Source organism: Patagioenas fasciata, chromosome 31 (assembly GCF_037038585.1).
Source record: "Patagioenas fasciata isolate bPatFas1 chromosome 31, bPatFas1.hap1, whole genome shotgun sequence".
NCBI classification, from domain to species: domain Eukaryota; kingdom Metazoa; phylum Chordata; class Aves; order Columbiformes; family Columbidae; genus Patagioenas; species Patagioenas fasciata.
Window position 1 is genome coordinate 3,082,378 of NC_092550.1, and position 19,536 is coordinate 3,101,913.

Consider the following 19,536-nt stretch of genomic DNA (forward strand, 5'->3'; position numbering starts at 1 on the left):
ATGGTGGGGTCTGTGGTGGGTTCGATCCATCATGGTGGGGTCTATGGTGGGTTCGATCCATCATGGTGGGGTCTGTGGTGGGTTCGATCCATCATGGTGGGGTCTGTGGTGGGTTTGATCCATCATGGTGGGGTCTGTGGTGGGTTCGGTCCATCATGGTGGGGTCTATGGTGGGGTTGGTCCATCATGGTGGGGTCTATGGTGGGGTTGGTCCATCATGGTGGGGTCTGTGGTGGGTTCGGTCCATCATGGTGGGGTCAATGGTGGGTTCGGTCCATCATGGTGGGGTCTGTGGTGGGTTTGGTCCATCATGGTGGGGTCTATGGTGGGTTTGATCCATCATGGTGGGGTCTGTGGTGGGTTCGGTCCATCATGGTGGGGTCTATGGTGGGGTTGGTCCATCATGGTGGGGTCTGTGGTGGGTTCGGTCCATCATGGTGGGGTCTATGGTGGGTTCGGTCCATCATGGTGGGGTCTGTGGTGGGTTCGGTCCATCATGGTGGGGTCTATGGTGGGTTCGGTCCATCATGGTGGGGTCAATGGTGGGTTTGATCCATCATGGTGGGGTCTGTGGTGGGTTTGATCCATCATGGTGGGGTCTATGGTGGGGTTGGTCCATCATGGTGGGGTCTGTGGTGGGTTCGGTCCATCATGGTGGGGTCAATGGTGGGGTCGGTCCATCCATGGTGAGGTCAACCCAACCATGATGGGATCAGTCTGGTCCATGGTGGGTTGGTCCATCCATGGTGGGGTCAATGGTGGGGTCGGTCCATCCATGGTGAGGTCAACCCAACCATGATGGGATCAGTCTGGTCCATGGTGGGTTGGTCCATCCATGGTGAGGTCAATGGTGGGGTCGGTCCATCCATGGTGAGGTCAACCCAACCATGATGGGATCAGTCTGGTCCATGGTGGGGTCTATGGTGGGGTTGGTCCATCTCTGGTGGGCTTTGTCTCTCTATGGTGTGGTCTATGGTGGAGACAACCCAGTCATGGTGGGCTTGGTCCATCTCTGGTGGCATCAGAGTGTCCGTGGTGGAACCCACAGTGGGTCAGAATGGCCATGGTGGGGGTCAACCCAGTCATGGGGGGTCTGCGTTGGGGTCGATGGGTCTATGGTTGGGTTGGTGGGACCATGGGTGGGTTGGACGGTCCATGGCAGAGTTGATGGGTCTGTGGTTGGGTTGGTGGGTCCATGGCAGGGTTGGTGGGTCCATGGCAGGGTTGGTGGGTCCATGGTTGGGTTGGCAGGTCCATGGTTGGGTTGGTGGGTCCATGGTTGGGTTGATGGGTCCATGGTTGGGTTGGTGGGTCCATGACGGGTTTGATGGGTCCATGATGGGGTTGATTGGTCCATGGTTGAGTTGATGGGTCCATGATTGGGTTGGTGGGTTCATGGTTGGGTTGGTGGGTTCATGGTTGGGTTGGTGGGTCCATGGTTGGGTTGGTGGGTCCATGGTTGGATTGGTGGGTCCATGGTTGGGTTGGTGGGTCCATGGCAGGGTTGGTGGGTCCATGGTTGGGTTGGTGGGTCCATGGTTGGGTTGGTGGGTCCATGGCAGGGTTGGTGGGTTCATGGCTGGGTTGGTGGGTCCATGGCAGGGTCGATGGGTCCATGGTTGGGTTGGTGGGTCCATGGCAGGGTCGATGGGTCCATGGTTGGGTTGGTGGGTCCATGACAGGTTTGATGGCTCCATGATTGGGTTGATGGCTCCATGGTTGGGTTGATGGGTCCATGGTTGAGTTGATGGGTCCATGGCAGGGTTGGTGGGTCCATGGCAGGGTTGGTGGGTCCATGGTTGGGTTGCTGGGTCCATGGTTGGGTTGGTGGGTCCATAGTTGGGTTGGTGGGTCCATGGCAGGGTTGGTGGGTCCATGGCAGGGTTGGTGGGTGCATGGTTGGGTTGCTGGGTCCATGGTTAGGTTGGTGGGTCCATGGTTGGGTTGCTGGGTCCATGGTTGGGTTGGTGGGTCCATAGTTGGGTTGGTGGGTCCATGGCAGGGTTGGTGGGTCCATGGTTGACCGAGGAGGTCTCAGGTGTCCCCGATGGTCTCCAGGATCCAGGGCAGGTAGCTGTAGACCAGGCTGTAGACCCCCGGCCTCCCATCCTGCCCACAGGGGTAGTCACCCCAGGACACAATGCCCTGCAGGACCTCGTCACACACCAGAGGTCCCCCCGAGTCACCCTGGGGACAAAAGGGACCGTGACAGGACCTCGGTCACAGACCCTGGTCAGGGAGGGGACACATGGCCACCAGTGGGGACCTCTGCCCCTGAGACCCAGGGACAGTGAGGTGACCAGGGTGGGGTGGCAGGGGCTGAAGAGAGGTGACCATAGGACATGGGGACGTGGGACACGGTCATGTCCTGAAGCCCAGGGGACCAAAGGGACATGGTTCTGGGGGGTTTCAGTGGGACGAGGTGACCACGGGAGGTGGGGACGGAGGGGTGGGACATGTGGCCACACGTCACAGCCCAAGGGACAAGGGGGACCAAAAGGGGGTGGACGTGGGACGTGGGGACGAGGTGGTGGGACATGGGGACACAGCTACATCTCAAAGCTCGGGGCACAAGGGGGGACGTGGCTGTGGGACATGGGGACAAGGCGATGGGACATGGAGATGTGGTGGTGGGACATGGGGACAAGGTGATGGGACATGGAGATGTGGTGATGGGACATGGGGACGTGATGGAACATGGAGATGTGGTGATGGGACATGGGGACGTGATGGAACATGGGGACGTGGTGTGGGACATGGAGAAGGGACATGGGGATGTGGCTGTAGAACATGGTGAGGGGACATGGGGACGTGATGGGACATGGAGATGTGATGATGGGACATGGGGACATGGTGATGGCACATAGGGATGTGGTGGTGGGACATGGGGATGTGGCTGTAGAACATGGAGAGAGGACATGGGGACATGGTGAAGGGACATGTGGACATGGTGATGAGACGTGGGGACATGGTGATGGGACATGGGGATGTGGCTGTAGAACATGGTGAGGGGACATGGGGACGTGATGGGACATGGGGATGTGGTGATGGGACATAGGGATGTGGCTGTAGAACATGGAGATGTGGCTGTAGAACATGGAGAGGGGACATGGGGCCATGGTGATGGGACATGGGGATGTGGCTGTAGAACATGGAGATGTGGCTGTAGAACATGGAGAGGGGACATGGGGCCATGGTGATGGGACATGGGGATGTGGCTGTAGAACATGGTGAGGGAACATGGGAATGTGATGGGACATGGAGATGTGGTGGTGGGACATGGGGACGTGGTGAAGGGACATGGAGATGTGGCTGCAGAACATGGAGAGGGGACATGGGGCCATGGTGATGGGACATGGAGATGTGGTGGTGGAACATGGGGACATGGTGATGGGACATGGGGATGTGATGATGGGACATGGGGATGTGGCTGTAGAACATGGAGAGGGGACATGGGGACGTGATGGGACATGGAGATGTGGTGATGGGACGTGGAGATGTGGCTGTAGAACATGGAGAGGGGACATGGGGCCATGGTGATGGGACATGGAGATGTGGTGGTGGGACATGGAGATGTGGCTGTAGAACATGGAGATGTGGCTGTAGAACATGGAGAGGGGACATGGTGATGGGACATGGGGACGTGGTGATGGGACATGTGGACATTGTGATGTGGTGATGGGACATGGAGATGTGGTGATGGGACGTGGGGACATGGCGGTACCTGGCAGGAGTCCTTGCCGCCCCCGTCCACGCCGGCGCACAGCATGTCCTCGGTGACCTTGGTGCCATAGGCCGTCTGGCAGGCGGTGTCACTCACCACGGTGACGTTCACGCACTGGGGGGTGTCGGGGTAGGACTCTGGGGACACACGTGGACCACCGGGGTCAGGGACCATGGAGATGCCACCACCCAAACCAAGGAAGCTTGAGGTCACCATGGAGATGCCACCACCCAACCCAACGTACATCAAGGTCTCCATCCCTGAACACCATGGAGATGCCACCACCCAACCCAACGTACATCAAGGTCTCCATCCCCGAACACCATGGAGATGCCACCACCCAACCCAACGTGCATCAAGGTCTCCATCCCCGAACACAATGGAGATGCCACCACCCAACCCAACGTGCATCAAGGTCTCCATCCCCGAACACCATGGAGATGCCACCACCCAACCCAACGTACACCAACGCATCCATCCCCGAACACCATGGAGATGCCACCACCCAACCCAACGTACACCAACGCATCCATCCCCGAACACCATGGAGATGCCACCATCCACCCCAACGTACATCAAGGTCTCCATCCCCGAACACCATGGAGATGCCACCACCCAACCCAACGTGCATCAAGGTCTCCATCCCCGAACACAATGGAGATGCCACCACCCAACCCAACGTGCATCAAGGTCTCCATCCCCGAACACCATGGAGATGCCACCACCCAACCCAACGTACACCAACGCATCCATCCCTGAACACCATGGAGATGCCACCATCCACCCCAACGTACATCAAGGTCTCCATCCCCGAACACCATGGAGATGCCACCACCCAACCCAACGTACATCAAGGTCTCCATCCCCGAACACCATGGAGATGCCACCACCCAACTCAACGTACATCAAGGTCTCCATCCCCAAACACCATGGAGATGCCACCACCCAACCCAACGTACATCAAGGTCTCCATCCCCGAACACCATGGAGATGCCACCACCCAACCCAACGTACATCAAGGTCTCCATCCCCGAACACCATGGAGATGCCACCACCCAACCCAACGTACATCAAGGTCTCCATCCCCAAACACCATGGAGATGCCACCACCCAACCCAACGTACATCAAGGTCTCCATCCCCGAACACCATGGAGATGCCACCACCCAACCCAACGTACATCAAGGTCTCCATCCCCGAACACCATGGAGATGCCACCACCCAACCCAACGTACATCAAGGTCTCCATCCCCGAACACCACGGAGATGCCACCACCCACCCCAACGTGCATCAAGGTCTCCATCCCCGAACACCATGGAGATGCCACCACCCAACCCAACGTACATCAAGGTCTCCATCCCTGAACACCATGGAGATGCCACCACCCAACCCAACGTACACCAACGCATCCATCCCCAAACACCATGGAGATGCCACCACCCAACTCAACGTACATCAAGGTCTCCATCCCTGAACACCATGGAGATGCCACCACCCAACCCAACGTACATCAAGGTCTCCATCCCCGAACACCATGGAGATGCCACCACCCAACTCAACGTACATCAAGGTCTCCATCCCCGAACACCACGGAGATGCCACCACCCAACCCAACGTACATCAAGGTCTCCATCCCCAAACACCATGGAGATGCCACCACCCAACCCAACGTACATCAAGGTCTCCATCCCCGAACACCATGGAGATGCCACCACCCAACCCAACGTACATCAAGGTCTCCATCCCCGAACACCACGGAGATGCCACCACCCAACCCAACGTACATCAAGGTCTCCATCCCTGAACACCATGGAGATGCCACCACCCAACTCAACGTACATCAAGGTCTCCATCCCTGAACACCATGGAGATGCCACCACCCAACCCAACGTACACCAACGCATCCATCCCCGAACACCATGGAGATGCCACCACCCAACCCAACGTACATCAAGGTCTCCATCCCCGAACACCATGGAGATGCCACCACCCAACCCAACGTACATCAAGGTCTCCATCCCCGAACACCATGGAGATGCCACCACCCAACCCAACGTACATCAAGGTCTCCATCCCCAAACACCCTCAGAGACGCCACCACCCGCCCCGAACGCCTGGGTCCCGCGTACCCTGCGGACTGGTGGTTGTCCCCCAACCCATGACGATGCAGCTGTCCCCGGTGGCCGGGGGTCCCTCGGGGAGCTGCAGGGGTTGGACGAAGGAGGTGACAGTGAAGGGTGGCTCCACCCTCAGCAGCATCAGGTCGTGGGCGTAGGAGTTGTCGTCATCCAGGGTGTTGAAGCCCGGGTGGACCACGATGTCCACGGCGGTGGCAAACTGCTCCCACCCCGTGAATGTGGCCAGGCTGTGCTCCCCGGCACGCACCTGGATGTGGCTGGGGACAGGGGACACCGTGGGACGGGGACGTGGCCATAGGGGGGATGTGGGCATGAGGGTGTGGGTGTGAAGGACATGGCCATGGTGGGGCTGGGACGTGAGGGATGGGGACGTGGAGAGGTGGGGACACAAGGGACATGGTCGTGGAGGGATGGGGACACAAAGAGGGATGGGGACAAGAGGGATGGGGACATGGGGGTGGGGACAAGAGGGACGTGGTCATGGAGGGATGGGGACACGAGGGATGGGGACAAGAGGGACGTGGTCATGGAGGGATGGGGACATGAGGGATGGGGACATGGAGAGGTGGGGACACAAGGCACATGGTCGTGGAGGGATGGGGACACAAAGAGGGATGGGGCCAAGAGGCATGGGGACATGAGGGTGGGGACAAGAGGGATGGGGACATGGGGGACGTGGTCATGGAGGGATGGGGACATGAGGGATGGGGACATGGAGAGATGGGGACACAAGGCACATGGTCGTGGAGGGATGGGGACACAAAGAGGGATGGGGACATGAGGGATGGGGACAAGAGGGATGGGGACAAGAGGGATGGGGACATGGGGGACGTGGTCATGGAGGGATGGGGACATGAGGGATGGGGACATGGAGAGGTGGGGACACAAGGCACATGGTCGTGGAGGGATGGGGACACAAAGAGGGATGGGGACATGAGGGATGGGGACATGGGGGATGGGGACAAGAGGGACGTGGTCATGGAGGGATGGGGACACGAGGGATGGGGACATGGAGAGGTGGGGACACAAGGCACATGGTCATGGAGGGATGGGGCCAAGAGGGATGGGGACAAGAGGGATGGGGACATGGAGAGATGGGGACAAGAGGGATGGGGACATGGAGAGATGGGGACACAAGGCACATGGTCGTGGAGGGATGGGGACACAAAGAGGGATGGGGACATGAGGGATGGGGACATGGGGGATGGGGACAAGAGGGATGGGGACATGAGGGATGGGGACAAGAGGGATGGGGACAAGAGGGATGGGGACAAGAGGGACGTGGTCATGGAGGGATGGGGACATGAGGGATGGGGACATGGAGAGATGGGGACATGGAGGGATGGGGACAAGAGGGACGTGGTCATGGAGGGATGGGAACAAGAGGGATGGGGACATGAGGGATGGGGACAAGAGGGACGTGGTCATGGAGGGATGGGAACAAGAGGGATGGGGACATGAGGGGTGGGGACATGAGGGACATGGCCATGGAGACACGGGGACATGATGGATGGGGACATGGAGAGATGGGGACACAAGGCACATGGTCGTGGAGGGATGGGGACATGAGGGATGGGGACATGGGGGATGGGGACAAGAGGGTCATGGCCACAAAGGGATGGGGACATGAGGGACATGGCCATGGAGACATGGGGACATGGCCATGGATGGATGGGGACATGAGTGACATGGTCATGGAGACATGGGGACATGAGGGATGGGGACATGGAGAGATGGGGACACAAGGCACATGGTCATGGAGGGATGGGGACATGGAGAGATGGGGACAAGAGGGATGGGGACAAGAGGGACACGAGGGGTGGGGACATGTGGCACGGCCGTGGTGGGTGGGGCATGGTGACGGTGACCGAGTTTCTCTTTCCAGTGCCCAGCCCAGTTCCTCCCAGTTCCTCCCAGTACCCCCATTGCCCCCGGTGCCCCCATCGCCCCCAATGTCCCCATCGCCCCCAATGTCCCCATCGCCCCCAATGTCCCCATCGCCCCCATTGTCCCCATCACCCCCAATGTCCCCATTGACCCCATTACCCTGATCGCCCCCAGTGCCCCCAATGTCCCCATTGCCCCCATTGTCCCCATTGCCTCCAATGCCCCCAGTGCCCCCATTGCCCCCATTGACCCCAATGTCCCCATTGTCCCCATTGCCCCCATCACCCCCATTGCCCCCATTGCCCCCAATGTCCCCATTGCCCCCATCACCCCCATCGCCCCCATTGCTCCCAATGTCCCCATCGCCCCCATTGCCCCCATTGTCCCCATTGCCCGCAATGTCCCCATTGCCCCCATTGGCCCCATTGCCCCCAGTGCCCCCATCGCCCCCAATGTCCCCATCGCCCCCATTGCCCCCATTGTCCCCATTGCCCCCAGTGCCCCCATCACCCCCAATGTCCCCATTGCCCCCATTGTCCCCACTGCCCCCAATGTCCCCATTGCCCCAATTGCCCCCAGTGCCCCCAATGTCCCCAGTGCCCCCTTTACCCCCATTGCACCAAATGTCCCCATTGTCACCATTGTCCCCATCGCCCCCATTGCCCCCATCGTCTCCATTGCCCCATTGTCCCCTTCTCACCCTTTGCCGCCATTGCCCCTCTGTCCCCAGTGCCCTGATCGGTCCCATTGCCCCCATTGTCCCCATTGTCCCGATTGCCCCCAATGTCCCCATGCCCCCAATGTCCCCATTGCCCCCAGTGCCCCCATTGCCTCGATCGGTCCCATTGCCACCAGTGCCCCCAATGTCCCCATTGCTCACAGTGTCCCTATTGCCCTCATTGCCACCATTGCCCCCATTGTCCCCATTGCCCCCATTGTCCCCATTGCCCCCATTGTCCCCATTGCCCCCCATTGCCCCCAATGTCCCCATTGCCCCCAATGTCCCCATTGCCCCCATTGTCCCCATTGCCCCCAGTGCGCCCATTGCCCTGAGTGCCCCAAATGTCCCCAATGTCCCCATTGCCCCCATTGTTCCTATTGCCCCCAATGTCCCCAGTGTCCCCACTGCCCCCAGTACCCCCATCCCCCCCCTATTGCCCCCCGTGCCCCCAATACCCCCAATGTCCTCGTTGTCTCCATTGCCCCCAATGTCCCCATTGTCCCCATTGCCCCCACTACCCCCATTCCCCTTATTGCCCCCCGTGCCCCCAGTACCTCCAGTGTCCCCATTGTCCACATTGACCCCAATGTCCCCATTGCCCCCATTGCCAACATTGTCCCCATTGCCCCCATTGCTCCCATAGCCCCCATCGCCCCATTGTCCCCAATGTCCCCATTGCCCCATAGCCCCCATTGTCTACATTGCCCCCATTGCCCTCCTTGCCCCCAATGTCCCCATTATCCCCACTGCCCCCATTGTCCCCATTGCCCCCATTGTCCCCAATGCCCCCATTGTCTCCATTGCCCCCAATGCCCCCAGTGCCCCCAAACCCCCATTGCCCCCATTGTCCCCATTACCCCCATTGCCCCCATTGCCCCCATTGTCTCCATTGCCCCCAATGCCCCCAGTGTCCCCAGGGCCCCATAGCCCCCATTGCCCCCATTGCCCCCAATGCCCCCACTGTCCCCCATTGACCTCATTGTCCCCAATGTCCCCATTGCCCTCAGTGCCCCCAATGTCCCCATTACCCCCAATGTTCCTATTGCCCCAATTGTCCCCATTGCCCTCAATGTCCCAATTGCCCCCAGTGCCCCCAAAGTCTCCATAACCCCCAATGTCCCCAATGTCCGCATTCCCCCCCGTTACCCCCAATGCCCCCATAGCCCCCATAGTCCTCATTGCCCCCATTGTCCCCAATGCCCCCATAGCCCCCATAGCCCCCATTGCCCCCATTGCCCCCATAGCCCCCATAGTCCTCATTGCCCCTATTGTCCCCAATGTCCCCATTACCCCCACTGCCCTCATTGCCCCCATCCCCACCATTGTCCCCATTGTTCCCAATGTCCCCATTGCCCCATAGCCCCCATTGACCCACTGCCCCCATTGTTCCCCATTGATCCCACTGTCCCCATTGTCCCCAATGTCCCCATTGTCCTGATTGCCCTCATTGCCCCCAATGTCCCCATTGTCCCCATTGGCCCCACTACCCCCATTCCCCTTATTGCCCCCCGTGCCCCCAGTACCTCCAGTGTCCCCATTGTCCACAATGACCCCAATGTCCCCATTGCCCCCATTGCCAACATTGTCCCCATTGCCCCCATTGCTCCCATGGCCACCATTGCCCCATAGCCCACATCGCCCCATTGTCCTCAATGTCCCCATAGCCCCCATTGTCCCCATTGCCCCCATTGCCCTCATTGCCCCCAATGTCCCCATTATCCCCACTGCCCCCATTGTCCCCATTGCCCCCATTGTCTCCATTGCCCCCAATGCCCCCAGTGCCCCCAAACCCCCATTGCCCCCATTGTCCCCATTACCCCCATTGCCCCCATAGCCCCCATTGCCCCCAATGCCCCCATTGTCCCCCATTGACCTCATTGTCCCCAATGTCCCCATTGCCCTCAGTGCCCCCAATGTCCCCATTACCCCCAATGTTCCTATTGCCCCAATTGTCCCCATTGCCCTCAATGTCCCAATTGCCCCCAGTGCCCCCAAAGTCTCCATAACCCCCAATGTCCCCAATGTCCGCATTCCCCCCCGTTACCCCCAATGCCCCCATAACCCCCATAGTCCTCATTGCCCCCATTGTCCCCAATGCCCCCATAGCCCCCATAGCCCCCATTGCCCCCATTGCCCCCATAGCCCCCATAGTCCTCATTGCCCCCATTGTCCCCAATGTCCCCATTACCCCCACTGCCCTCATTGCCCCCATCCCCACCATTGTCCCCATTGTTCCCAATGTCCCCATTGCCCCATAGCCCCCATTGACCCACTGCCCCCATTGTTCCCCATTGATCCCACTGTCCCCATTGTCCCCAATGTCCCCATAGTCCTCATTTCCCCCATTGTCCCCAATGCCCCCATAGCCCCCATAGCCCCCATAGCCCCCATTGCCCCCATTGCCCCCATAGCCCCCATAGCCCCCATTGCCCCCATTGCCCCCAATGCCCCCATAGCCCCCATAGTCCTCATTGCCCCCATTGTCCCCAATGCCCCCATAGCCCCCATAGCCCCCATTGCCCCCATTGCCCCCATAGCCCCCATAGTCCTCATTGCCCCCATTGTCCCCAATGCCCCCATAGCCCCCATAGCCCCCATTGCCCCCATTGCCCCCATAGCCCCCATAGTCCTCATTGCCCCCATTGCCCCCATTGTCCCCAATGCCCCCATAGCCCCCATAGCCCCCATAGCCCCCATTGCCCCCATCGCCCCCATAGCCCTCATTGCCCCCATTGTCCCCAATGCCCCCATAGCCCCCATTGCCCCCATAGCCCCCATTGCCCCCACAGCCCTCATTGACCCCCATAGCCTGACCTGGTCCTGCAGTGCGCGGCGCTGAGCACCCACTGGGTGCTGATCAGGGCCCCCCCGCACTGGTGCTGGTCGAACTCGAACAGCAGCACCAGCCCGGGGTGCCCAAGGAGGGGGCACTCGGTGCCCCCAATGATCCGCTCGCCCCACGGCCGCCCTGGGGGGCACAGCGAGGTGGGGGTCACGGGAGGCCCCCCATGTCCGCAGGGAACCCCCCTGGACCCACCTTGGGAGCCCCATTCCCACCCCATAGCACCCACAGGGACCCCCATATCCCCCTATACCCACCTTGGGGACCCCCCTGTACCCCATTCCCACCCCATAGCACCCACAGGGACCCCCCCCATATCCCCATAGACCCCCCTATATCCACATTGGGGACCCCCCTGTACCCCCATCCCCACCCCATAGCACCCACAGGGACCCCCCCATATCCCCATAGACCCCCCTATACCCACTTTGGGGACCCCCTGTACCCCCCTCCCCACCCCATAGCACCCACAGGGACCCCCAATATCCCCTTTACCCACATCGGGGACCCCAATGTACCCCCCATTCCCACCCCATAGCACCCACAGGGACCCCCATATCCCCCTATACCCACACTGGGGACCCCCCTGTACCCCCATTCCCACCCCATAGCACCCACAGGGACCCCCCCCATATCCCCATAGACCCCCCTATACCCACATTGGGGACCCCCCTGTACCCCCATTCCCACCCCATAGCACCCACAGGGACCCCCATATCCCCCTATACCCACATTGGGGACCCCCCTGTACCCCCATTCCCACCCCATAGCACCCACAGGAACCCCCCATATCCCCATAGACCCCCCTATACCCACATTGGGGACCCCCCCCTGTACCCCATTCCCACCCCATAGCACCCACAGGGACCCCCATATCCCCCTATACCCACCCTGGGGACCCCCCTGTACCCCCATTCCCACCCCATAGCACCCACAGGGACCCCCCATATCCCCCTATACCCACATTGGGGACCCCCCTGTACCCCCATTCCCACCCCATAGCACCCACAGGGACCCCCCCATATCCCCATAGACCCCCCTGGACCCACATTGGGGACCCCCCTGTACCCCCATTCCCACCCCATAGCACCCACATGGACCCCCCCCATATCCCCATAGACCCCCCTATACCCACCTTGGGGACCCCCCCTGTACCCCATTCCCACCCCATAGCACCCACAGGGACCCCCATATCCCCATAAGCCCACATTGGGGACCCCCCTGTACCCCAATCCCCACCCCATAGCACCCACAGGGACCCCCCCCATATCCCCATAGACTCCCCTGGACCCACATTGGGGACCCCCCCTGTACCCCCATTCCCACCCCATAGCACCCACAGGAACCCCCCATATCCCCATAGACCCCCCTATACCCACATTGGGGACCCCCCCCTGTACCCCATTCCCACCCCATAGCACCCACAGGGACCCCCATATCCCCCTATACCCACCCTGGGGACCCCCCTGTACCCCCATTCCCACCCCATAGCACCCACAGGGACCCCCCATATCCCCCTATACCCACATTGGGGACCCCCCTGTACCCCCATTCCCACCCCATAGCACCCACAGGGACCCCCCCATATCCCCATAGACCCCCCTGGACCCACATTGGGGACCCCCCTGTACCCCCATTCCCACCCCATAGCACCCACATGGACCCCCCCCATATCCCCATAGACCCCCCTATACCCACCTTGGGGACCCCCCCTGTACCCCATTCCCACCCCATAGCACCCACAGGGACCCCCATATCCCCATAAGCCCACATTGGGGACCCCCCTGTACCCCAATCCCCACCCCATAGCACCCACAGGGACCCCCCCCATATCCCCATAGACTCCCCTGGACCCACATTGGGGACCCCCCCTGTACCCCCATTCCCACCCCATAGCACCCACAGGGACCCCCATATCCCCATAGCTCCCCCTATACCCACATTGGGGACCCCACTGTACCCCAATCCCCACCCATTAGCACCCCCATGGACCCCCCCCCCCCCCCCCATATCCCCCTATACCCACATTGGGGACCCCCCTGTACCCCCCTCCCCACCCCATCGCACCCACAGGGACCCCCCATATCCCTATAAACCCACATTGGGGACCCCCCTGTACCCCCATTCCCACCCCATAGCACCCACAGGGACCCCCCCATATCCCCATAGACCCCCCTATACCCACATTGGGGACCCCCCTGTACCCCCATTTCCACCCCATAGCACCCACAGGGACCCCCCCATATCCCCATAGACCCCCCTATACCCACATTGGGGACCCCCCTGTACCCCCACTCCCACCCCATAGCACCCACAGGGACCCCCATATCCCCATAGACCTCCCCCTATACCCACACCGGGGACCCCCCTGTACCCCCATTCCCACCCCATAGCACCCACAGGGACCCCCCCCATATCCCCATAGACCCCCCTATACCCACATTGGGGACCCCCATGTACCCCCCATTCCCACCCCATAGCACCCACAGGGACCCCCCATATCCCCCTATACCCACATTGGGGACCCCCCTGTACCCCCATTCCCACCCCATAGCACCCACAGGGACCCCCCCATATCCCCATAGACCCCCCTGGTCCCACATTGGGGACCCCCATGTACCCCCATTCCCACCCCATAGCACCCACAGGGACCCCCATATCCCCCTATACCCTCCTTGGGGACCCCCATGTACCCCCCATTCCCACCCCATAGCACCCACAGGGACCCCCATATCCCTATAAACCCACACTGGGGACCCCTCTGTACCCCCATTCCCACCCCATAGCACCCACAGGGACCCCCCCATATACCCATAGACCCCCCTATACCCACATTGGGGACCCCCCTGTACCCCCATTCCCACCCCATAGCACCCACAGGGACCCCCCCATATCCCCATAGACCCCCCTATACCCACATTGGGGACCCCCCTGTACCCCCATTCCCACCCCATAGCACCCACAGGGACCCCCCCATATCCCCATAGACCCCCCTATACCCACATTGGGGACCCCCCTGTACCCCCATTCCCACCCCATAGCACCCACAGGGACCCCCATATCCCCATAGACCCCCCTATACCCACACTGGGGACCCCCCCGTCCCCATCCCTGCCCCATAGCGCCCCCCAAGTCCCCTCACCGGGGGTCACCATTGCCAGCAGCAGGAGGAGGGGGCTGAGGCGACTCCGTGGGGCCATGATGGGGGTCGCTATGGGGGGGGGGGTGGGTGACCCCCTTATTAAGGCTCTTTGTTAATTATTAACTCGTTACCCACCCCCCCTTGTTTGTTCGGTGACTTCAAACAGCAGGTGGCACATTCACACCCCACCCCCCACTTATGGTGTGGGGCCCGGACGCCTGGGTCCCTTAGGGTGGCTGTGGGGCTGGGGAAGTGGGGCCCGGACGCCTGGGTCCCTTAGGGTGGTTGTGGGGCTGGGGAAGTGGGGCCCGGACGCCTGGGTCCCTTTGGTGGTTGTGGGGCTGGGGAAGTGGGGCCCGGACGCCTGGGTCCCTTAGGGAGGGTGTGGGGCTGGGGAAGTGGGGCCCGGACGCCTGGGTCCCTTAGGGTGGCTGTGGGGCTGGGGAAGTGGGGCCCGGACGCCTGGGTCCCTTTGGGTGGCTGTGGGGCTGGGGAAGTGGGGCCCGGACGCCTGGGTCCCTTAGGGTGGCTGTGGGGCTGGGGAAGTGGGGCCCGGACGCCTGGGTCCCTTAGGGTGGCTGTGGGGCTGGGGAAGTGGGGCCCGGACGCCTGGGTCCCTTTGGGTGGGTGTGGGGCTGGGGAAGTGGGGCCCGGACGCCTGGGTCCCTTGGGTGGGTGTGGGGCTGGGGAAGTGGGGCCCGGACGCCTGGGTCCCTTTGGTGGCTGTGGGGCTGGGGAAGTGGGGCCCGGACGCCTGGGTCCCTTAGGGTGGGTGTGGGGCTGGGGAAGTGGGGCCCGGACGCCTGGGTCCCCTTGGGTGGCTGTGGGGCTGGGGAAGTGGGGCCCGGACGCCTGGGTCCCTTAGGGTGGCTGTGGGGCTGGGGAAGTGGGGCCCGGACGCCTGGGTCCCTTAGGGTGGGTGTGGGGCTGGGGAAGTGGGGCCCGGACGCCTGGGTCCCTTAGGGTGGCTGTGGGGCTGGGGAAGTGGGGCCCGGACGCCTGGGTTCCTTAGGGTGGTTGTGGGGCTGGGGAAGTGGGGCCCGGACGCCTGGGTCCCTTCGGGTGGGTGTGGGGCTGGGGAAGTGGGGCCCGGACGCCTGGGTCCCTTAGGGTGGCTGTGGGGCTGGGGAAGTGGGGCCCGGACGCCTGGGTCCCTTAGGGTGGCTGTGGGGCTGGGGAAGTGGGGCCCGGACGCCTGGGTCCCTTAGGGTGGGTGTGGGGCTGGGGAAGTGGGGCCCGGACGCCTGGGTCCCTTAGGGTGGGTGTGGGGCTGGGGAAGTGGGGCCCGGACGCCTGGGTCCCTTAGGGTGGGTGTGAGGCTGGGGAAGTGGGGCCCGGACGCCTGGGTCCCTTAGGGTGGGTGTGGGGCTGGGGAAGTGGGGCCCGGACGCCTGGGTCCCTTAGGGTGGGTGTGGGGCTGGGGAAGTGGGGCCCGGACGCCTGGGTCCCTTAGGGTGGGTGTGGGGCTGGGGAAGTGGGGCCCGGACGCCTGGGTCCCTTAGGGTGGCTGTGGGGCTGGGGAAGTGGGGCCCGGACGCCTGGGTCCCTTAGGGTGGATGTGGGGCTGGGGAAGTGGGGCCCGGACGCCTGGGTCCCTTTGGGTGAATGTGGGGCTGGGGAAGTGGGGCCCGGACGCCTGGGTCCCTTTGGGTGAATGTGGGGCTGGGGAAGTGGGGCCCGGACGCCTGGGTCCCTTAGGGTGGCTGTGGGGCTGGGGAAGTGGGGCCCGGACGCCTGGGTCCCTTAGGGTGGCTGTGGGGCTGGGGAAGTGGGGCCCGGACGCCTGGGTCCCTTTGGGTGGATGTGGGGCTGGGGAAGTGGGGCCCGGACGCCTGGGTCCCTTTGGTGGATGTGGGGCTGGGGAAGTGGGGCCCGGACGCCTGGGTCCCTTAGGGTGGCTGTGGGGCTGGGGAAGTGGGGCCCGGACGCCTGGGTCCCTTAGGGTGGCTGTGGGGCTGGGGAAGTGGGGCCCGGACGCCTGGGTTTCTTAGGGTGGCTGTGGGGCTGGGGAAGTGGGGCCCGGACGCCTGGGTCCCTTAGGGTGGCTGTGGGGCTGGGGAAGTGGGGCCCGGACGCCTGGGTCCCTTTGGTGGTTGTGGGGCTGGGGAAGTGGGGCCCGGACGCCTGGGTCCCTTTGGGTGGGTGTGGGGCTGGGGAAGTGGGGCCCGGACGCCTGGGTCCCTTTGGTGGTTGTGGGGCTGGGGAAGTGGGGCCCGGACGCCTGGGTCCCTTTGGGTGGGTGTGGGGCTGGGGAAGTGGGGCCCGGACGCCTGGGTCCCTTAGGGTGGCTGTGGGGCTGGGGAAGTGGGGCCCGGACGCCTGGGTCCCTTTGGGTGGCTGTGGGGCTGGGGAAGTGGGGCCCGGACGCCTGGGTCCCTTAGGGTGGCTGTGGGGCTGGGGAAGTGGGGCCCGGACGCCTGGGTCCCTTAGGGTGGCTGTGGGGCTGGGGAAGTGGGGCCCGGACGCCTGGGTCCCTTAGGGTGGCTGTGGGGCTGGGGAAGTGGGGCCCGGACGCCTGGGTCCCTTAGGGTGGCTGTGGGGCTGGGGAAGTGGGGCCCGGACGCCTGGGTCCCTTAGGGTGGCTGTGGGGCTGGGGAAGTGGGGCCCGGACGCCTGGGTCCCTTAGGGTGGTTGTGGGGCTGGGGAAGTGGGGCCCGGACGCCTGGGTCCCTTAGGGTGGATGTGGGGCTGGGGAAGTGGGGCCCGGACGCCTGGGTCCCTTTGGGTGGATGTGGGGCTGGGGAAGTGGGGCCCGGACGCCTGGGTCCCTTTGGTTGAATGTGGGGCTGGGGAAGTGGGGCCCGGACGCCTGGGTCCCTTAGGGTGGCTGTGGGGCTGGGGAAGTGGGGCCCGGACGCCTGGGTCCCTTTGGGTGGCTGTGGGGCTGGGGAAGTGGGGCCCGGACGCCTGGGTCCCTTTGGGTGGATGTGGGGCTGGGGAAGTGGGGCCCGGACGCCTGGGTCCCTTTGGTGGCTGTGGGGCTGGGGAAGTGGGGCCCGGACGCCTGGGTCCCTTAGGGTGGCTGTGGGGCTGGGGAAGTGGGGCCCGGACGCCTGGGTCCCTTAGGGTGGATGTGGGGCTGGGGAAGTGGGGCCCGGACGCCTTGGTCCCTTTGGGTGGCTGTGGGGCTGGGGAAGTGGGGCCCGGACGCCTGGGTCCCTTAGGGTGGTTGTGGGGCTGGGGAAGTGGGGCCCGGACGCCTGGGTCCCTTTGGGTGGGTGTGGGGCTGGGGAAGTGGGGCCCGGACGCCTGGGTCCCTTAGGGTGGCTGTGGGGCTGGGGAAGTGTGGCCCGGACGCCTGGGTCCCTTAGGGTGGCTGTGGAGCTGGGGAAGTGGGGCCCGGACGCCTGGGTCCCTTAGGGTGGCTGTGGGGCTGGGGAAGTGGGGCCCGGACGCCTGGGTCCCTTTGGTGGCTGTGGGGCTGGGGAGGTGGGGCCCGGACGCCTGGGTCCCTTAGGGTGGCTGTGGGGCTGGGGAAGTGGGGCCCGGACGCCTGGGTCCCTTAGGGTGGCTGTGGGGCTGGGGAAGTGGGGCCCGGACGCCTGGGTCCCTTTGGTGGCTGTGGGGCTGGGGAAGTGGGGCCCGGACGCCTGGGTCCCTTAGGGTGATTGTGGGGCTGGGGAAGTGGGGCCCGGACGCCTGGGTCCCTTAGGGTGGCTGTGGGGCTGGGGAAGTGGGGCCCGGACGCCTGGGTCTTTTTGGTGGGTGTGGGGCTGGGGAAGTGGGGCCCGGACGCCTGGGTCCCTTAGGGTGGATGTGGGGCTGGGGAAGTGGGGCCCGGACGCCTGGGTCCCTTAGGGTGGGTGTGGGGCTGGGGAAGTGGGGCCCGGACGCCTGGGTCCCTTAGGGTGGCTGTGGGGCTGGGGAAGTGGGGCCCGGACGCCTGGGTCCCTTAGGGTGGATGTGGGGCTGGGGAAGTGGGGCCCGGACGCCTGGGTCCCTTTGGTGGCTGTGGGGCTGGGGAAGTGGGGCCCGGACGCCTGGGTCCCTTAGGGTGGATGTGGGGCTGGGGAAGTGGGGCCCGGACGCCTGGGTCCCTTTGGTGGCTGTGGGGCTGGGGAAGTGGGGCCCGGACGCCTGGGTCCCTTTGGTGGCTGTGGGGCTGGGGAAGTGGGGCCCGGACGCCTGGGTCCCTTAGGGTGACTGTGGGGCTGGGGAAGTGGGGCCCGGACGCCTGGGTCCCTTTGGTGGCTGTGGGGCTGGGGAAGTGGGGCCCGGACGCCTGGGTCCCTTAGGGCGGCTGTGGGGCTGGGGAAGTGGGGCCCGGACGCCTGGGTCCCTTAGGGTGGCTGTGGGGCTGGGGAAGTGGGGCCCGGACGCCTGGGTCCCTTAGGGTGGCTGTGGGGCTGGGGAAGTGGGGCCCGGACGCCTGGGTCCCTTAGGGCCGCTGTGGGGCTGGGGAAGTGGGGCCCGGACGCCTGGGTCCCTTAGGGTGGCTGTGGGGCTGGGGAAGTGGGGCCCGGACGCCTGGGTCCCTTAGGGTGACTGTGGGGCTGGGGAAGTGGGGCCCGGACGCCTGGGTCCCTTAGGGTGGGTGTGGGGCTGGGGAAGTGGGGCCCGGACGCCTGGGTCCCTTAGGGTGGGTGTGGGGCTGGGGAAGTGGGGCCCGGACGCCTGGGTCCCTTAGGGTGGCTGTGGGGCTGGGGAAGTGGGGCCCGGACGCCTGGGTCCCTTAGGGTGGATGTGGGGCTGGGGAAGTGGGGCCCGGACGCCTGGGTCCCTTAGGGTGGCTGTGGGGCTGGGGAAGTGGGGCCCGGACGCCTGGGTCCCTTAGGGTGGATGTGGGGCTGGGGAAGTGGGGCCCGGACGCCTGGGTCCCTTTGGTGGCTGTGGGGCTGGGGAAGTGGGGCCCGGACGCCTGGGTCCCTTTGGTGGCTGTGGGGCTGGGGAAGTGGGGCCCGGACGCCTGGGTCCCTTAGGGTGGCTGTGGGGCTGGGGAAGTGGGGCCCGGACGCCTGGGTCCCTTAGGGTGGCTGTGGGGCTGGGGAAGTGGGGCCCGGACGCCTGGGTCCCTTAGGGTGGATGTGGGGCTGGGGAAGTGGGGCCCGGACGCCTGGGTCCCTTTAGTGGCTGTGGGGCTGG

The 19,536-nt window shown here is 63.8% G+C and overlaps 1 protein-coding gene across 1 annotated transcript; it reads right to left on the reverse strand.

Annotated features, from left to right (window-relative positions):
* Positions 1-1,950: 1,950 nt before the first annotated feature.
* Positions 1,951-14,512, reverse strand: LOC136114380 (trypsin-like). Its single transcript, XM_065859729.2, has 5 exons — positions 14,455-14,512; positions 11,285-11,438; positions 5,854-6,119; positions 3,725-3,861; positions 1,951-2,187 (listed from the first exon to the last, which is right to left on the reverse strand). The coding sequence occupies exons 1-5, from the start codon at positions 14,510-14,512 to the stop codon at positions 2,035-2,037; spliced, it is 768 nt and encodes a 255-aa protein (XP_065715801.1). The 3' UTR covers positions 1,951-2,034.
* Positions 14,513-19,536: the final 5,024 nt, after the last annotated feature.